General features: G+C 39.3%; 1 protein-coding gene across 1 annotated transcript; it reads left to right on the top strand.

Annotated features, from left to right (window-relative positions):
• Window positions 1-5,018: 5,018 nt before the first annotated feature.
• Window positions 5,019-10,076, top strand: LOC143113316 (thiamine transporter 2-like). Its single transcript, XM_076275416.1, has 5 exons — window positions 5,019-5,168; window positions 5,437-6,163; window positions 8,716-8,908; window positions 9,614-9,755; window positions 9,915-10,076. Exons 1-5 carry the CDS (start codon window positions 5,019-5,021, stop codon window positions 10,074-10,076), a joined length of 1,374 nt encoding a protein of 457 aa, XP_076131531.1.
• Window positions 10,077-20,747: the final 10,671 nt, after the last annotated feature.

Here is a 20,747-nt window from a genome sequence, read left to right as displayed (position 1 = left end):
CAGTCCATTTTAATTATAATCATTAATGTTGAATATAAAAACCAATTGCCTTTTCGCTATCTTTGCACATATTCCCCATGAATGTTTCCACTGATTTGTTCTTTGACTGTAATGCCAGGCTGCATTGCCTCAAGATGACTTAAGCCATACATTGTTAGAATTGTAAAGGGCAGAGAAGGTGCTCTTTTTGCAATGACATTCTGCTGGTAAAGTTTTTTTTTTTAAATCTTGCATTTATTTTCGTCACAGTAAAAGGTACCTTGACAAAAGACCACCACATTCACTCATTTTAACATACTCACATTCTACAAGCTGCAAAAAGAGAACATATGATTCTAGAATGACCAATGGGCCAAATAGCACTACTCTGACCATACAGTAGAGGCATTTCATAAAACACAGAGCAATGGCGCAAAGGCAAGTCATGAGTGGGCTAAACAAACAGCCCAGAGAGACTAAAACAAGTCCTTCACAAACCGACACTGATTAGAGGATTTCAAGGGCTGTTCTGAGAGAGGAAACAAGGCCCTTGATGCATGAACATATTGTACAACGTCAATGTGAAATAAGTCCATGATTTAGCACAAGCCTCCTTCAGCCTTTTGACCCACCTCTTTCTGTCCATGGAATCAAATTCCTGTCCAAATGCCGCCATATAAAGAACCACTGGTGCTGCTTAACCAAGGTCATGACCTTGATTGATTAGACTTGGCCATTCACTGCCACATTAATGAGTTCTAATTGTATTTAATGCTTCACTTCTAATTGATATGCTTTAATTGGCATGAATATCACTACATCAAATCCATTTTTCCGATTCATTTTCTTGATTAATAAACTCGTAATGTCAAGGACCTGTTGACAATCAGGGCAGCCATTCAGTGATCAAGTCCAGAGCCAGAGCAGGAAGTTATCAAGAGCTAGGGCTCTTCAAAGATTTCTGGCAACACATGTGATGCAAACAAGAAATATTGCTTTTTATTGGTGACTCACAATTTGAAAATATAATGATTAGAAAGTAAAAGTATAAACATTTCTACAGTGAAATGAGGCAGACTGAAGGTCCCCCTGATTTGCACATAAAGAATGTGCATGGCAACATGCAGCCCTCTACTGAACTAATGTCTCTGAGGGAAAAATACTATCACATGGTCTTAGAAGCTCATGGATATCATTACTAAGAATGGCAATGGAAAGGGGAATGTTATGATTGTTGCCAGAATCTCACATACTATGTAATACATTGTATTGACCTGTTAAGCTTCCAATTCACTGATTAAAACCTAAACTTCCTTAGCTATGAATCCTTTATGGATATTTATATGACATTAATCAGATGGTCCCAACACACACATGGTGCTTTGGACACTGACGATAGCAGTCTCTGGGGGTCTGGTAAAAAACTCATCCTTCACATGCCAGCTGGTAGTCAGCTTTACCTCCCCTAGAATTAGACAAATGTCTTGAGTAAACTAGAGCTTTCAGACATCCAGGTGTGCGTCAATAACAGCAGCTCACAGCAAATGTTAACTGACCCGGCGGTGCATCAAATAAAATGTCAAAAGAGCTTTACTGGATTCCCTTGTTGCTGTTGCTTATATTTGTTATTTGCTCGCCTGCCTTGCTCTGGAAGGTCGATATTCAACCCTCCTCTGATCTTTAAAGATTTTTGCCTCCTATTTGACAGGAAAGCACAACGAATGTCTTGTCAATCTACAACAGAATGTATGGTTTTAAGCCATAGGAGCACACAACAGTCCCTCTGTCTTGAAGTCAGCTGTAGCCAAATTTAATAGAGGTTCTTATTGATTAGTTAAGTAATGTTATTATTATTTTATTACTTGGTGTGCTCTCATGAAGAGAGACTCCCTAGCGTCAGTGAGGGTATAGAGGTTTAAAATCCTCTTTCCCTACAATTCATGGCCAATAGTGTTTTCATAGAGCAATCATTGCAAAGCAACGAGCAAGGGTACAGTAGCAGGAGAAATGTGTGCCAACAGCACCCCCCTGTGAAACAGAGGGAAGGGACTCTTGGTCATGTCCTTGTGTTAGATTGTTCTCTGTTAGCAATGCACGCCTGAAATATTTTCAAAGCACTGCAGTACACACTTCTGGCACACTGGCACTTCACTCACTACTCGGTAAGCATTTTGAATTGTGTTTTTGCGTATAGCAGAAATGAAAATACATTCAAACCAGAAGGGCACTCTGAGAGAGCAGAATACCCTACTGTATCTTACTTTTCATCCATTTTGAAAATCGTGGATCTGTAAATTGTCAGACGCTCTCTAAATTGTATGGGTTCTTGCTTGGCCCATGCCTCAAACCCTGTCCACGTTTCAGGAAAGTCAGGCAGTTCGTTTTTGGGAGACATGATGACAAACAGACAGAAAAACAAACAATCCAACAAACTTCAAGTGTATGAGCTAAGATGAAAAGCAGTGTCACCCATAGCATTTCCAATATGTCCAGAATGTTAAGTTAGCTGGCATATTGCATTCATCTAAATTCAGTCTGCAGCATACAGCATGTTAAGACCATGCTATCACCCCCAAATATAGGTCTGTGCCTTGTGGTGTGCTCACAAATAATTTCTAGATAGTAAATCCACTTTTAAGCCCCTCTGAAGCTCCACTTTTCAATTTCACCCCCAGCAAAGCCTACGGCCCAATCACAGTTATTTTGCCTGTCAAAAAAGTGCAAATCTTCATTTAAAAGTCATTGTGTGGAACAAAATAATAAAAAAAAATGGCTTGATATGACCTTTGTCAAACCAAGAATACAATCAACTAACTATTTTTGAATGAATGCATATTGCCCATTATTTGATGGCATACACTCACCTGCCCTGCCATCAAGCATAATTGCACATTGCTTATCCCAAGGAGAATTCTCACAACAATAACAAGCTTCTGCAGCAGGGGGGTCATAGGCAGTTGGCCACGGATTTGTAGGGAGAGGTGGGAAGGTTTTCAAATGTGCCAGAGCACCAAAGGAATAGCATCCCTCACTGTGGGGCTAACCGGATTCTGTTAGTAGGCTTATTCAGGGACATGTCATCGGTTTGAAATGAGCTGCGAGCTCCATAAATGTGAGGAGCTTACATTGTGTATGTCCCTGTGTGTGTGTGTGTGTGTGTGTGTGTGTGTATTCATATGTGTGTGTCAGGACAAGAAGCGAGGGTGGGTGGGTTGGTTGGGTGGTGCATGTGCAAGTCGCTCTGTGTGTACCGTGAGAGAGACTCGGATGTGACAGATGTGGGGCCGGTTTTTGTCGCACCTGCCTCCCACAGCGTCACTCTGATTCTCACCCTCCTGTAACAACTTACCTCGGGGCAGCAGACAGGCAGCAGCCACACGCGATGGCGGGGGAATGGCATATGTCGCCACTCAGGCACCGCCGTCAGGCCGGTTGGTGGAAGTGCGACAGGTCGCACATGGCACGGTGACAGCTCCCTGCCTCCTGAGCCTGTTAGTGTCGGGAGTGTGAGCCATCGCCGGAGGACTGTCTCTAGGAGCCTGACCCGAGGCACTGGGGCAAACACACACAGGGTGAACTGCATGCAACCACCACAGCTCCTGCACATTTCACCAGCACTGTTGGTCACAGTGGTCTACCCACTAGCTCATGATTAAAATGAAGACAGTGGGTTAATATTGCTGGGAGCAGCTTAATCAATGCTTAATTTTGCTTACACAAAGCACAATGGAATTAAACATGTAGCGGCTAAATGATCTGACAATCATTTACGCTGCAGTAAACACGTTTCGTGTAGTGGAAGGAAACTGCAACAAGATCATCGACATGGAATGAGGTGGTCCTTAGTCAGATGTGTCAGGTTGTTTGTGCGAGGTCAGCGCTCTCAAAAAAATCTTTTTTTTTCAACAGGGGGAGCTGTCATTTCTTCAACACCTTGGAAATAGTCGTCCAAGACCATTTTGATTCCCTCCTCCCATCTCTCTCTCTCTCTCTCTCTCTCTCACTCCCCACACACATACACACACCTCTTCATTCTAGCACTAAGTTCTACCCACAACAGCTGTTAAAACAAGGGTGTTATCTGTCACTCCCTGCTCCCTTGGCAGCCGTCATGAGAGTCTATTCTCATCCCTTCCCACTCCGAAGGTGTACAATGAACAAAAAATAGAAGCATTTGGAGACTGCACTGAACTCTGACTCCAGATTTCTAGATTGTTAAAATGATAAAGGCACACATAAGACTGCATTCATGTAATGCACCTGGTAGATGTTTTAACATCCACTTTTGCAAATACAGCAAATACAAATTAGGGTCATTTATATAATTAGATGTAGTCTCAAATAATATCCACTATAAACAATGCCACCCTTTTTATACTCTTACTTCTGTTCCACTCCGTAAAGATGACAAAAAAGCCTTGTAAATGTATAATTTAATTGCTATTATTTCAGAAATTTATGGGCCATAAAGCTTGGCTAGCCGCTGACTATTACGACTCTCAAAATATAAGATTTCCTCATTATCAAGCCATATCCTCATCTTAAAATAGCTGTGTCCATAAAAGCTCCAATATCGCAACACAGCAAAGAACAAACTTCTGGTCATTTTTCATCAAGATCTTTATCCAAAGTGGCATTTCACCAAAGTCTCTGGCCTTTCTGAGGCTCCCCCAGTCCTCCTGTTTAACTTTGCCTCGCTGCAACACCCCTTTAAATTGGAGATATATTTGCTATGAGTAGGCAGCAGGATAGATGGGTATATATTCATTACCGGGCACTCATGGGGATCACGGAAGCTCATTCGTCATCTTAATTCATGGGGCACTCAGAACCCACCAGCTCCTTAGGAGGAGGGGGAGAAGGCAGGGGTGGGGGGAGAAAAAAAAAAACTTGCAAGGCAAACAATGAGAGCAGGTGACCGGTCACCTTGAGCTTATCTGTGCCTGCATATCGGCCCCAGATCAAACAGGCAGGAATGAAAGGGAGTTCTAACCCATGCCAGCTGAGACCATTCCCGGGGTAGACGCACTTCAGAGGCCATGGCCTGTTGGAACATGAGGCAGGGCGATGGCTGGCTCTACCCGACGGCAGTCCTGTGTGTCTACGGATTTCTTTCCATGATGAGACCAGCGGAGCCTTTCCTCGTTCCCTTCCTCACTGGACCACAGAAAAATTTTACTGTTCAGCAGGTACAGTACAACCCCTTAAAGCAATAGGCTACACTAGCACAGGATACTGTGAGAATTGAGGTACATTCTTCATCATTTGTTCTATGGTTCATCAGTCTGTCAATTGTTTGTAATTCTATTTGTAGACTCTAAAGGAATTTATTTAGCACAGAGTATGGGTGACATCACAAGATACCTATTAACTATTGTGACCATAATACATGACAGTGATTGTACTGGGGGGAAAATACTTGGTGATCATTAAACAATCTGTATTTTCCATCTCCAGATTTCAAGAGATATCTATCCAATATGGGCATACTCCAGTTTATTCCTCCTAATCCCCATGTTTTTGCTGACAGACATGTTGAGGTACAAACCTATTGTTGTCTTGCAAGCGCTGGCCTATTTGGTGTGCTGGCTCCTGTTCTCCTTTGGACATGGCCTCTGGTCTATACAGCTCGCCCTCTTTGCGTACAGCCTGGCAATGGCATGTGATCTGGGCTACTTCTGCTACATCTACAGCATGGTCGGGCAGGAGCACTACCAGCGCGTGACCAGCTATGCCAGGGCAGCGGTTTTACTCGGCTACGCAATGGCCTCTCTGATTAGCCAGCTGCTGGTGTCCATTTGGAGAGTGTCCTTGTTCTGCCTGAATGTGATTACAATCACTTGCCTGTGTGGGGCACTGTTGACCTCCTTGTTTTTACCCATGCCCCAAAGAGGTGTTTTGCTAACGGAGTTCCATGATGAAACTGAATCAAAAACAGATTTGCCCACTCAAACAGCATGGCGGAAAAGGTTCCAAAGGACTTGGAGAGGGCTGAGACATATGCTGGTGGACTGTAAAGAACACTACTCCTCTGTAGCCTTCTTGTTCTTTTGCATTTGGTTTGCGATGGGAAAGTGTGGCTACTATCAGATCTCTGAGTATGTGCAGATTCTGTGGAACCTGAAGAAACCGGAGAACTTCACAGTTTACAACGGTGGTGTTGATGCAGTGGCGACTCTTTCAGGTAAAATAACTATTGCATCATGTGGAGTCTTCCATCTAAGCATTCAAAACAGTCCCCCTGTCTGTGTGTATGTGTGTGTGTTTGTGTTGGGCGGGGGGTGGGGTGTCACGATTCCTTACAACCCTTTGGTGCCAGAAGTTCCTGAAGCTCCATTGCGCTACTTTTTCATAGCATCACAGTGATGTCATCTACCAAGCACTAAAGCAAACAAAATATATGCATTTTAATGCATCATTCTAGTTTGTGTAAATTTAAATGTAAAATGGTCAGGCACAAAAATGTGTCTTTTAAACCGGTGCACAGCATTGGACTACACAGCATTAGAAATAAGCATTATGGCATTGCACATTGGTGTATTTCCAGCTCTTATAGACATTGCCATTGGTAGGAAAAGATAAATATCCTCCTATAAACATATATGCAATAATGCTGAAAAGCCTACTGGATGAAAGTATTTCTGTTATAAGAGAAACAATGCATGCTGAGATTGTATCACAGCCCTAATATATTTAAAACAAGTTGAGTATTCAACAAAACCATATAGGTATGTTGCAAAACTATAACATGCACGCTATCTCAACACAACAGTTTCACAAGTCTCTCTCTCACAACAGTCTGTATTCTACTCAGATGTGACTGTCTCTCCTACAGCAGACTAAAATTTTCCACTCAATTCACTGAATGCTGAAGCAGTAAAATCCACCTTGAGAATTGAAAGTCCTCTCATATAGCATTTAGTTCCACTTCACAGACTTTCAAGTGTAGTCCGCAGAGAGAAAGACGGGGAAAGGGAGTAACTTGTTTCCTTTCAAATATCATTTCTGTTGCTTTGACACTTTGACACCCAAATGACTGTCTCAGTTCAACCTTGAGTCTCTGTGGAGTGTGTTTGAACACTCCTTCCTGGAGAGTGAGAAAACAACATCAAGACCAGGGTTCAATTACCACTGAGAATTTCACACAGTGATTCAAATAACGCACCAGCCATTTTTAGTATGCTGAAAGCATGGGTTATTTCTCATTAAGCCGGCAATTTCTTCAGTGTAAATACTCTCTTCGACTCTCCCAAGAGGAACAAACTCAAAAATGCCTCTTGGGAACACAATCTCAGTCTAGTGTATAAGAGCACTCACCTGCATGCAGTCAGGTACAGTATGATAACTCACTGCTCCATCAGTGGAGAGATGGCTACAGTGACATCCTTGCACTTAACTAGTGTTCCCTTTTAATTGAGTCAATAGTGAAATCTATGATATGAGCTTTAATGGCCTCCAGCAATGTCCACTCTCTTTTTTATTGTGAACTCAGTTCCATTAATCAACCTCTTGACGCCCAATACGGATTAAGGCATGTCTTGAATAATTACCAGGAATGTGGCCATACTCATTCGGTTTCAATTCATGTCATTATTGCCTTCTTCTTCATAGATTAAGAGCAGCATAGAGATATTAGCAGCTCAATAACCTGACCCAATTTTTAGCATGGGAGAGTGGTGGCAGTGAATGAGATAATTCACATTAGGATTCCCTATCAGAATTGATGAAATACATTCCTAATACAGTGTGTGGTCATTAGGACTTACCATATGCAATTAGTATTGATCCAAAGAGGTGGCACGGGGTGATGAGCTATAATCTTTGTCAGGGACGGCTGACTATATTCCATTACCATCAAGAGGTTTGGAGATAATTTAATGCCCTTGTCTTGTTGGAGACGGGTGTTGCTCTCAGTTTTCACATTTTGTAGAAGGACTGATATTTCATCCTGTGGGGCAGGGACAGGCAAGGATATTCTGAATGTATAACCTTTGCAATTCATCACTGCTATCCCAAACAAAAATGTTTAACACAGCCTGACACCAGAAGTGGCAGAATATAAAAGCTAGTATAGAGTGACTCCTAGTGGTAGTGATTGGTATTTCTTGTCTCTACCTTTTTCATTCTGCCACAACTGTCATCCATATTTTGTATAACAAATGAAATAGTGTACCAACACCTCAGGAATGCAACTATTCATCAATAATAAATTATGTTATAAGAAAACCTATTTCTTATTTAAGGAAAGCAAATACAGATTAGGGACATTGTTCTACAGCAGTGTTTCTCAAACTTTTTCAGACCAAGGACCGCTTAACCGATAAAAACAAAAACTCACAGACCACCTAGCTAAAAAAAATTAGACCTACTTAAACAATATATTACACAATAGGCCTACTCACTGGACTACCTTGCTTATTGTCTTTGCACTTTGCTTATTGTGTCAGAGGATTCATATGATTTAAACTGGCATAGCTTGCATAGGCAATGTTGCAGAACTGTCTGGATTTACATACAAGTTGGTTCAATATTGCAAACAACTCATCTATATTATATTTTACCACGTCTGCTCGTGGACCACATAGGGATAGCTTGCGGACCACCAGTGGTCCCCGGACCACACTTTAAGAAACACCGTTCTACAGATATATAGTATATTACGAAGAATGTGTGTAATTACTCTGCTCTGTTCATGTATATAGCTGCTCATATCTCTGTTAATGTGTGTGGGAGTAGGTGCGGCAGCATCTGTGGCCGTGGGTCACACTACCCTGAACTGGTCTCTGTGGGGGGAGCTAGCCCTGGGTGTGTTCTCCACTCTCAGTGCTGGTTCTGTCTACCTCATGGACCTCACCAGTAACATATGGATTTGCTATGCCTGCTACATCATCTTCAAGTCTATCTACATGCAACTCATTACCATCTGCGTGTAAGAAATGCCATTCATGCTCCCTGAGCTTCATCCACAACACACCAGTGCATGAGGTAGAGCTTGTGAGGTAGAGCTTGCTCATCAGTAAACTAAAATACAGAAAGGAAGAAATAAATGTCCATACCGGTCCTCAAAGTTTTTCAAAGCTTTGTTACCTTAAAGGTGCAGTCCACAATTCAAATCCAATACACATTTAGTAAAATTCTGATAATTGCTCCTTATGTTTTTTTTTCAGCTATCTGTTGTGGTGTCAAAAACCTCATATGTTCATATACAGCCTTGGCTCTGAAAATGTAAAACAAACATAGTGGCTTGCTCAAAGCCTAAGCCATGAACAATTCCAACCAATAGCATGTTGCTTCAAGAGAAGGGTGTCATTTAATTGGTTTTTGAGCTCAAATCTATATTACAAATATAGACTACATCTTTAGCAATAGTTAGATGGCATTAACCAAATGATTAAACTTGTAACATCTACCCTGCAAAACTGTAGATGTAAATAGCCCAATTCCTTGATGGTAACAACAAATGTATTACAATACATGTTTTGCTAGTTGTATTATAATAAATGGCATGTTTACAAACATGTTTCTACCATGTTTTTATGTTCTGCATCATTGGGTTAATAGATAACATTTAGTAGTTTCATTTTAATTTAATCATGTAAATGCAATGTGTACAAATGATTTATCTGCCTCTCAGTTTTCAGATAGCGAAAACCCTGAGTAAGGAACACTATGCGCTGGTCCTTGGTATCAACAACTTTGCAGCAATGGCTCTCCAGGCCCTTCTCACGGCAGTTGTGCTGAACACCAAGAGTCTTCAATTAACTGTGGCCACCCAGGTAGGCTGCATGCCTACTGAATGAATGAACCTCTGACCTGCCATTTCAAAGACCACGTGTTGTGATTGAATCATAATATCACCAGTGTCCCATACATCTTGCAGCAGCAAGGTATTGAGATTTTCTTTAAACAAGATTTTTTTTTCCCTCTCATTGCAGTTCCTTATATATGCAACCTACTTTGGAGTCATTTCCCTGATATTCCTGATCAGAGGAGTGTACAGTGTGTATGCAAGTAAACAGTCCCTGCTAGAAAGCGACAGCCAAGAAGAGCAAATAATTGAGGGACAGACTGGCTTACCAGAGGCAACAGAGGTTTAGCAGTGTTTCACTCAATCACTAACATCTCAAGGCATGAGCACCTAAAATGTTTTATGTGCCTCAGATTAACATTGAATTTCAGATGAATAAAGTGTCAAATGTGTCATTAGTTTTATTTGTATTTTGTTCATGTCTATTGTACAATTAATCACTGTGTAAGAGATATTAAGTACAGTTGGGTTATCTTCCTACACAAATGTGTAATTGTGATAAAGAAACACTGCCACTGATTGCAATGTCAAGAACAGACCTCTAAACATGCAATGTGTACGTGCACCCACCAGAGAGCACTATGACAATAAAAATCCACTAGTTATGGTTATGGTTATGGTTACGCTTTTGTCCAAAGCGACATACAAAACAATATAATACTTAAATTTAACAGCAAACAAATTAAGATGTTGGTCAGACTATAATAAGAAGAATAGCAATAATAAACAACAATGTCAATTCAATCAATAGCCTAATGAAATAAACAATGAAAAAGAGGGGGGAAAACAATAATAAACAATAAACTAGTTCAAATAAAATAAAATAAAATAGTTACTGCATGTCTGTGGTCTGTGTCTATAATATTGAGATGCTACTTGAAATAAATGTGCCTTTGGAAGGATGCCAGTAGAGATAAAAGAGGCTGGGCAACACCTCAAACAAATGTATTTAAAAAACATGAAAACGCATGATTCAAAACAAACATAATGTAATAGTACAGCCATAGAAACTGATCTTATGCACCAGATAAGTGGCCGTCAAAAGGGTTTCATATTTCATTTGACAATGAATATGAAAGTATAATAGGTCATCAGACAGGGAGATACATTTCTAATTTTTACCCATCATCTTGTTGTAATCTGAACTGCCATGAACAATAATAATGAAGAAGGCTTTTAGGTAATTGGATTGTAAATACATAGCAGACAACCATGACAGTAATACCTGCCATCATTACAAACATTACCAACCTAATGGTTTCAATTTGAAGATTTTGCTGGTCCCAATGTAAGTGCATAAACACTATATACTGAAGTGTATGAAAGCATGGACAAAAGATCAGCAATGAGTATAAGAGAAAGAAACACTATTGAAAAAGCCTGCCAGATGATTGCAGGACAGTCACAACATGAGCAGAATGAATAGGACAGACATTTTGGGAGGCAGAAAAGAACCCCAAAACTGGACGTGGATAAGGTCCGGATGTCAGATAAGCACAAATCTTTACCCTTACCTGAGCCCCCTTGAGGAGGGCATAAGAGTGCTGAGGAAATATACTCACTGACCCCATGCTACACTCTCTCTGATTATGTCCAAGTCCATTTACTAAGGCCGTTTATTTGATCATAAGTACTTTATACAGTAATCTGTCACTTCGCACATCACTCTCGTTGCCATGTGACATTCATCTTTGCTGTTAAGCACATGCTCATCTAAACCTAATTTCTTTTGATTTTATGGTGAATTCTATAAATGACTATGAACTCACTGAAATCCCACATGAAATCCCACATATCTCTTAAAATAGCAACACACAAAACAGTACAATGTGTAGTCCAGCATTATCTAACAACTCCTAGATGACTGATATCGTAGATATACTGACTTTAGTTACTCCAAAGATTAATCAAGCAAAAGTGAAAGCCCTGTACAAAAAATAATGTGAAAAGCTGTCAGCTGGGCAACTGTCAGCTTGTGATAACGGAGAGCTCAAATGAAAAGTTGAGAACATGGATGAATCTTCATGCATGTAATGCCCAGTATTGCCACAGTTACCTTGAAAAAGTAATCTGATTACTGATTACTCCTTTAAAAAGTAACTTAGTTACTTTACTGATTACTTGATTTTAAAAGTAACTAAGTTAGATTACAAGTTACTTTATTAGTTACTTTCAGCAGCTGCCGACAACACCCCCACCGCCTCAACATAAAAATGATAACCGGTTTTGCCAATACTCACTATACTGGAAGTGCATTTTAACAGTAATGTCAACAATGTATAGCAGACATCCCAACCTAACCTACTTAGATACTGAAATTCAGATGGTTGTTCATGTCTAGTCAGTACACCAAATACTGTAGGAAGGCCTATTGATAGAAATGGTGATAGTAAAATATGTAGATTTTGGTAGTTTGGCCTTTTCATGTAGCCTTGGCAACTAGCCATCTAGTATAGGCCTGAGTAATATGCAAATGAAATTACACTTGTTAAACTCACCTCAACAAGTCTTTTGTGATCATTTAACCCGCCGTGAGCAATGCTAAAGTCACTGTTACAAACAGTGCAGTGTGCAAGTAACGCGCTACTAAGTAACGCCTTACTGGCATCACTGGTAATGCCATCTCACATTAATATTGTGGTTGAATATACAGTATGTCTATGTAGGAAATAATCTGCATAATTGTAAGAGTGTTATTTAGGGAATGATGCTACAGTTGTAACATGCTTCATCATCTGAAACAAACTTAACAAAGTAAAGATGCAATTGACAACACAGACTTTACAATATAAAAACTGACAAACTACAAATCTGACAGGGACAGGATGAGATGCATAAACATGCAATTCATGGTACTGATGTAACACAATGTAAGATGTTTATGAAAAAAACAAACAATTTCTGCTTTTAATGAGCTTTCTGTTGTAAACTAAATTTCCTTTCTAAGTTTGCTTTTGGTTGTGAATACAGTACGTACTTTCAGGCAGAATTGATGCCTTGTCATACAGTAGGCTATATTCAAAAACTGGAGCAACAACAACAGCATTCAGATGATGTGCACATAAGTAAATATGATGTTGCAATCAATTCTAAAGGTGGCTATAAGTAGGCCAATCACTCATTACTATATTTACATAAAGGGACATTTCCTTGTAGTGGTAAACAGACAGGATTAAGATGTAAAAGGTTAGAAATGTATGCATGGTCATAACCAACCTAATCCAGAGTTTATCCTGATCAAGAGATGTGTGAGTGTGCAAGTGCCTGAGTTAATTATAAGGGAGAGGCGTGAGCCCCAGCAGACTGCAAGATCCAGGAAAAATACTGAGTGTATTGCATGCCCCAATTCCTACCATAGTTTCTTAAATCTTCTGTGTATTCTACATGTAATCTATAGAATTGACAGCTGATTAATCACGCATGAGCCTTGAAACCCACATAGAGATAAATTAAATATGTTTAGTGTTTTGTGCGGTAGATACGTCAGGTAGAATTTCTTAAAATTAGGTATTTTAAATTTTTTTGATGTTTTTTGTTTTATTCATGTCCTACCAGAGGTATGCTGTGCTGTGAATCTGAACATTTTCTCTTGGCAGGCTGTAAAAATCCTTCAGTGATAGTATAGTATGAAATTATAATAGAATAAAAAAGAAGTATGACAAATGATCAAATCCACTGCAATATGGCTGCTGTGTTAACTGATTAACTAGACAGCCAATTATTTAGATCAGTGGTCCCCAAACTTTTTCTTCCGAGGGCCAGCTCACTATGCCTGGCTCTAAGAGAGGGCCAGAGACTCGGAGTACATCAACCATAAATAGCTTAGTGCTGTGAACAACAGCAGTCTACCTTAGTTGAATATTCCATTACATTTAATCATCACTGCAATTTAATACCATTGCTAGCTGTGTTTATGTTGCCACCATGCCATATCAGTGTAAAATTTAGCTCAAATGAAATAATACTAATAAAAAGACTTCTTTGCATACATAGCTCAAGTTGTGAACAAGCAATATCCTACAAATAATTTAAAGTTATCAAACTATGAGAGTTCTATGAAGTGCTGGCAAACACATCTGAAATGACCACCATTCTAACTTTCACTCACCTGATGAGAACTTTGAACGTGTAAATAAAAAATAGAAATAATTATCCCAGAAAGTCCCAGAAATATGACTTGAATAGAAGTTAGTTAGTTATTAACAAATAATTGATAAACTTTTAGAATACTCTGAGTACTGATGCAGTCAGCATAGGCCTCTTACATTGTTTGCAGGTAGGCCTACATTTCATTCCGTTTTCGATGGCAAACGCGAAACAGCACCAAAACAACCACCAGTGGACAAAAGGAGTATTACATGTGTACTGTTAAGACTCGCCATAGAGAATGAATGGGGAAATTACGGAGGTTATAGTTTGACGATGTCGTACTCCTGTGCGGGCCAGATGCTATATACCACGGATATGTTTTGAGAGGCCACCCAAAATGAATTGGCGGGCCGTATTCGGCCCGCGGGCCATAGTTTGGAGACCACTGATTTAGATCAAGGAGGGGTTGTTGGAACATTTTTTTAGACTTAAAGAAGGCCCAGATTCCTTTTATCTAAATTATCTCATTTTAATTTCCAGATGCCATTATTTGGATTGAGCCATATATTAAAAAAAAATGGTCGCAGTTTGTTAGAGTGCAGCATTTGCATGTCCACAGGTGTCCCACAGGGATCCATATTTGGTCCACTCTTATTTACACTCTATGTCAACATTCTGCCAACTGTCTGCCCCAATTCCAACATTTACGTATGCAGATGACACAGTCATCTTCATACATAGTAGCAGTGCAGATCAAGATGCAGGTCATTTAACAAATGTAATGCAACATGTTACAGCATAAATGTGTCCATTTGTTTTTAGCAAGTCAAAACAACACTTACAGAGCTAGGTGTTCTTATAGCAGTTGGTCTTAAAGTTGAAGTATCTTGGCGAGCTAATTCATTGATTGAAATTCATTTAAAGCTACATTTAAAAAAAGCTTTGTCAGCGAGTCAAGTTTAACCTGGCAAATTTTAGCTATATCAGCAACTGCATGTCAACAGAGGCTGTGGTTATGTATATACTCAATTATCATCTCTCATATAACATCTGTCTTATGTATAAGATTTGTAATTTGTAAGACAAAACGATTTGTCTGTTGGAATAAACTATCCAGAAAACGGCTTTGCTTTGAAAATTTGATACAATTGATTCCACCAGTGATGACTAAATCATTAAACTTTTTTTTTAATCTCATTTGCTGCCCATCTTAACCAGGACTTTCTGAACGAAGAGATATATCTCAATGACACCTTCTGGATTAAATAGAAATAGATCAATAGAAATAAAATAGAATAAATACAAATATTGTTATCTTACATTTATGAAATGCATGACATTTTGGGATAGTGTATGTCATTAAATCTTTCCATGGGTGCATAGACAGGGCCATAATAGGGCTGCACCTTACTATGGGCCCCAGACAGGAACTTCTCTCATGCTTTACACTGCAAAAAATGAAATCTAACCAAGTGTTATTAATCTTATGATAAGGTCAAAAATTCTATTTGGTATTGTTTTTAGTATGAAAAGACTTAGGGCCAGATGTACGTACATTTGCGAACGTAGCGTTATCAGCGTCATAGACAAACCGCACATTGCGAACGCTGTCAGACCCAAGTTTCCCTCGTATTTATCAATCGTTCAATCCTTAGTGTAAACTGCGTTTTTCTCTGCCTTTCTCCGCCCATAAACGCAATTTATGAACGTCCACAACTACAAGCGCAGTTGAATGAAGTTAACTGATGACAACATTAAAAAGAATCAAACGTTTAGCATCATGAAATAATACCATACATGATAAGAAGATAATGAAGATCAGTAGTTCTACTCAAAATACTAGCACGTAGGCTATGGAAGATTGGTCAAATCTAGCAAGTAGGAAAGTTTAAGTGAATGACGTGAAAGTAAAAGTAAGACATTCGAAAGGCCAACAAAAGTTAATGTTGCTTTTGATAGTACAAAGACTTACAAAACTGGTCATCTAAATAGTGATTCTGTTGTCTTTGAAAGGTTCTCTTATTGACGCATTGAACTGCAATTTGGATTAACACCTGCTTTACCAAGGCGGAAGTAGGCCTATTTAGGCGCAGAATAGACTTGCGCTTTCAGGAGCAGTCTTTGTACAGCGGAATACATAATTAGGCGCTCTTTACTCTTCCCCTCCCATCTTTTTACGCTAAACTCCCACTTTCCCCTGGATCCTCCCATGAATGCATATGCATGACATTAAAAACGCAATCTGCCACTTTCAGCTCCCGCGACAGGCAGTTTGCGCTTTTACATCATTGCGGCCTGTTTGTACATACCTCGCAATGATTTTACACGCACGTTGCAAAACAAATACGCCTGAAGCGCAAAAGCGTTAGTACATCTGGCCCTCAGTGCTCTCTCGAAAGATCATTTTGACTTAATTTAAGAAGACTTCGACTTATTTTAAGGTGTCTTATCAAGACAAATTTACTTATTTACACACTGGCAGACAAATTTGCTTGTTTTTAGAACAAATTTGCTCAACGCACTGGCAGAAAAAAATGCTTTTACAGGATGAGATGTCTTAAAATAAGTCAAACTTTTCTTAAATTAGGTCAAATGATTTCACAAAAAAGCACTAGGTAAGTCTCTATACTGAACACAATACAAAATTAGTTTTTTTTCTTGATATAAGATTAATAATCTTGGTTAGATTTTATTAGATAAACAGTTTTTGCAGTGTACCTATTGAGGACACATCATGTGGGAGCAAGGACAGGAGACTCCCTGCTTCAGCACATTACTCATATGGGAGGATATATTGATGGAGTCTCTGTGTGCATGCATTCCTGAGGCTCTGCTCAATAGCATGCAGCAAAAGTGAATGGCATTGAGCTATTTGGTAAGCCTTTACAAAGCTTTACAGAAAAATAAGACAGCTCTGTAAAGTTGAAATTAGAGGGTGCTATTGCAACAACGCTTATGAAGGCAGCCTCAGGAACTCTTCTGACAGCATATAACTGCATTACATTTGAACCAAAACCTTTGCATTCTATGACATAGAACGGATGAACAGAGTATTTTACATTGTTTGTAGATGTTAACATATAAGGTATACAACTTTGATCTGTTAAAAATGTTCTGATGCTCTGATTCTATTTTACAAGGCCAATTACAACCATTTAATTCAGGGCTGTCAAACTCATATTAGGTAGTGGGCCAGATTTGTTGGAATGAGACCTCGTGAGGGGCCGTCATTGTCATGGTCATTATAATTTTTCTGCATGGGTATCAGAGTGTTGTTAGATGATATCACTTATGAGCAAACAAGTACAAATAATGTACTGCTGTCATATACTGCTCTTTCTCTCTTGAAATGCCCTAGGCTACTTCCATGTTAGTTTTTTCGCTTTTTCCTTCCTGTGGATGGTTTGTAGTGTTAGGTTTAATCAATCTATCATAGAGATATTGCTTATTACACATTGTTGAAGACAACTGGATGTGCATCTTTTTTTTGCAATTTTCCCTTCCTACCCAAATCATCTGGGGGGCCGTATGAAACCTGCTGGCGGGTCTGATCTGGCCCCCGGGCCTTATGTTTGACACCCCTGCTTTTAATTAGTTGGGGCAATAAAATGGCACATTTTAGCTGTTTTACATTCTATGTCATCTTTTAAGTTTCTGACTGTTATTCTGAAGTGCTGCTGTGAACACAGGACCAATGCAGCCCAGAATCAAACACCCTCAAAAGTGAGCATGTGTGAGTCAGAAAAGTCAGTTCATTTATTCAGATGTTTGGTTATAAATAGACTGCACTTGCCTTCTTTATTTATTTTGAGATATTCCATGACTCACATCTACCTACTAAAAGTGCAGGTTTCTGCATTTATTTCCGGAATTATTTCTAGATGCATATTGGTTATCTTATCACAGTAGTATTCTGCCAAAGTCACTGTGCCAAATAGATAGCAGGAGTGAATCTCTGATTTGTGGATGTCTAGACTGTTGCCAACTCACAGTGCCACAACACTCCAGGGGCCTCAGAGATCCTGGATACCAGACTGAGTCTTGATCATGTATGTACCACAGACTAATCGGCTAATGTTTTAACGAACATGGGCAAATGGAGCACACCTCAGAGGAGCAAGAGCAATTTAACTGTGAGGCAATTATTGTTGTAATTTGATTTTCTTTTTTATGTTCCAAAAAACTATGAATGCTGTTGCTGTGTCTATCACAGTAATTTGAAAGCAAAGTCTACCTTTAGTGTTGATTAAATGGAAGAGCTTGTGTGGTTGTCTTATCTGATGGAACCGGAGAGTTTCATCTGTCTAAGTGCAGATCTGCTTACCAAAGCTCAAATATGCCTACACTGTCTGTGCCTCTCCAAAGCTCCAAAGCTTATTTTTCCATGTACAATTTTACAATGCACTTAAAGTTGTTACGCACACATGCACGCGCGCACACACACACACACACACACACACATTTTTTTTCATTTTAATTCCAAAAAGATTAACGTATGACCTACAAGCCAACAATCATGTACTGACAAGAGGCCTTAATATGACTTCCTTTTTTGTAGAGCTTTAGTGCGTGTGTAACAGTCTTGGGTGAGCCTCTGAAATTCTAGGTATTGTCACGAAAGGCAGCACAGCTTGTCATGTTTGAAATTGACATTACACAGTGGAGAGTGGGGCTGGTTGAGCCATTTTTAGCAGTTTTTTGTAAAACTGTGAGATTCATGCACTAAAGGAAATTTTGACTGTTTTTGCTATTAATTAATTCGGAGTGTCTATTTAACCCCTGGTACTGTACGAATAGCCTTGGCCACACAGCTGAGCTATTCACACCCTGTGACATAACAACAAAAAGACGTTGCTCACGTGCACAAAAAACATGGCGGACATTTGTTTTTCCGTCAGCAGAGAGTGAAGAATTCTGAATGGTTTCGGCACTAATATCTGTTCAAATTAAGTTTTAGATTGGAAAGTTGTGTTTTATTTTCATAATCTTCGTTCAGTGAACACATACAACTGTCAGTTTGTTAGTTAACAGAAATGTTGTGAATATGTCGCTCAGGCCTATAAACTATAAGTTTACCTGCAAACAACCCTCAAGTGGTGGAACTAGATAGTGCAGTGGTCACAGACATGGTTTAGTATGTGGGAGACTAGAGTTTGATTCCTGCATGATGTGCTAGTTCAAGCACCAGGGTGTAAAAAGCATACAATACTATAAACACCAGGGTACGAATAGCATCCACTTCTAACTATACATTGATGCAAACAGCATACTTTATTCAGAGTGTCTATTATACAGCTGAGCTATTCACACCCTGTGATGTAACAACAAAAACATGTTGCTCGTTTTTTTTAAATTTTTTTATTATTACATTGTGTGATCAATATGCCAGAGTAAATGCACAGGGGTGCAAATAGCATACACTGATATTTGTACCAGACGGGGTATTAATAGAACACATTGCTGTGTGCACCGGGGTATGAATAGCATACATTGATATTTGTACCAGACGGGGTATTACTGTAATAGAACACATTGCTGTGTGCACCGGGTAATAGAATTTACTTCTAATTGCACCATGGTACGAATAGCATACACTGCTAATTGTACCAGGGGTGCAAATAGCATTACCCTAATTAATTTGACACTGGGGTTGGCTATGCTGCTGACAGAATTAATGTTTCTTTTTTTCTGAAAAAATATTTCCAACACAAAAAAGTATTTAATTTCAATAACTATGCATTACATACAAACAAAACAAAAATAACAATGCAAGTTATATAAATAAATAATAACTGCAAGCGGTGATTGTCGGGGTCCAAGCAAAATGACAAGAAGTGCCCGTTAGCAGAATGAAGGTGGGGGCTAATTAGCGGTTTGCAATAAAACTGGTCACATTCAACTAGCATGAAAACAAATCCCAGCGAACGGTCGAACTCGGTACACTTGTTATTATTTAATTATTACTTGTTAATATTGTTATTAACCCCTAGGTTCATTTTGCGCCGGAATTGTCCTTATATACATAACACAAACAACAATATATTTGAAAACTGAACCATTGCTGGTGTGTCTTTATCAGACAAACATGGCCTAGTATGTGTTTTAACCAATCAGATATAGGGAAAGGATCTAATTCCGCACAATATATTTTGAACTAGGGCTGTCAAAATAACTGATTCATTTCGATTAATTAATTGGAGAAAAAATAACTGATTAAAAAAAATAACGCAGATTAATCGATTCCGTATGACCTTTGACCCCGAGCCGTTGTAGTCAGTAACCATTAGACTGTAAAATTAAGGAGAGAGAAGAAAATGTGCTGACTAGATCATTGATTGGAACATTTACTTTTAAACAACAAACAAAATAAAGTGTTGATTAAAATAAAGTCCTCTGCAATGTCTGCAGCAAGGAATTTGCATATCACCGGAGTTCATCAACTTTAAAGTCGCACATCAATGCAAGGTCAGTGGTTTTCAAAGTGGGGGCCGGGGCCCCCTGGGGGGCCGCGAGGGGGTGCCAGGGGGGCCTCAGCAAGTTGGAAGGAAAAATAAAAGCAACAAATAAATACATTTGAAAAATGTAAAATATACAGTACATATTACTATGAGGGTTGTTATACAATGCCATTATAATAATTTGTCGCATATCTGAACATTATATTTTCCATGATGATGACTGTGAATAATAGTAGAGTGATAGCTCTCATAGCAGAAAGCCCCAAATGCAATTTTTACACACTGTATGCCCCATCGCGAAGTGCTTGTGGCTTAAATAATTATTAGGCTTAGCGTAATGTATTTTTACATTTGCCGTAGTATTGTCGATGGGTAATAACACATCAAGGGGGTCCTTGGCCAGAACCTAGTGG

This window comes from Alosa pseudoharengus, unplaced genomic scaffold, assembly GCF_046254945.1.
Source record: "Alosa pseudoharengus isolate Yale_2024_CS ecotype anadromous, Long Island Sound unplaced genomic scaffold, YU_APseudo_1.1 YU_APseudo_1.1_scf_11, whole genome shotgun sequence".
NCBI lineage: Eukaryota > Metazoa > Chordata > Actinopteri > Clupeiformes > Clupeidae > Alosa > Alosa pseudoharengus.
This window is presented reverse-complemented; position numbering and strand designations above follow the sequence as displayed.

Bases quoted from the DNA above. Each gene is read 5' to 3' on its own strand.
- LOC143113316 (XM_076275416.1), top strand. From the start codon at position 5,019: ATGGCCTGTTGGAACATGAGGCAGGGCGATGGCTGGCTCTACCCGACG. The intron at 6,164-8,715 runs GTAAAATAACTA...GTGTGGGAGTAG, and splicing joins TGCAGTGGCGACTCTTTCAG to GTGCGGCAGCATCTGTGGCC. The intron at 9,756-9,914 runs GTAGGCTGCATG...CTCTCATTGCAG, and splicing joins AATTAACTGTGGCCACCCAG to TTCCTTATATATGCAACCTA.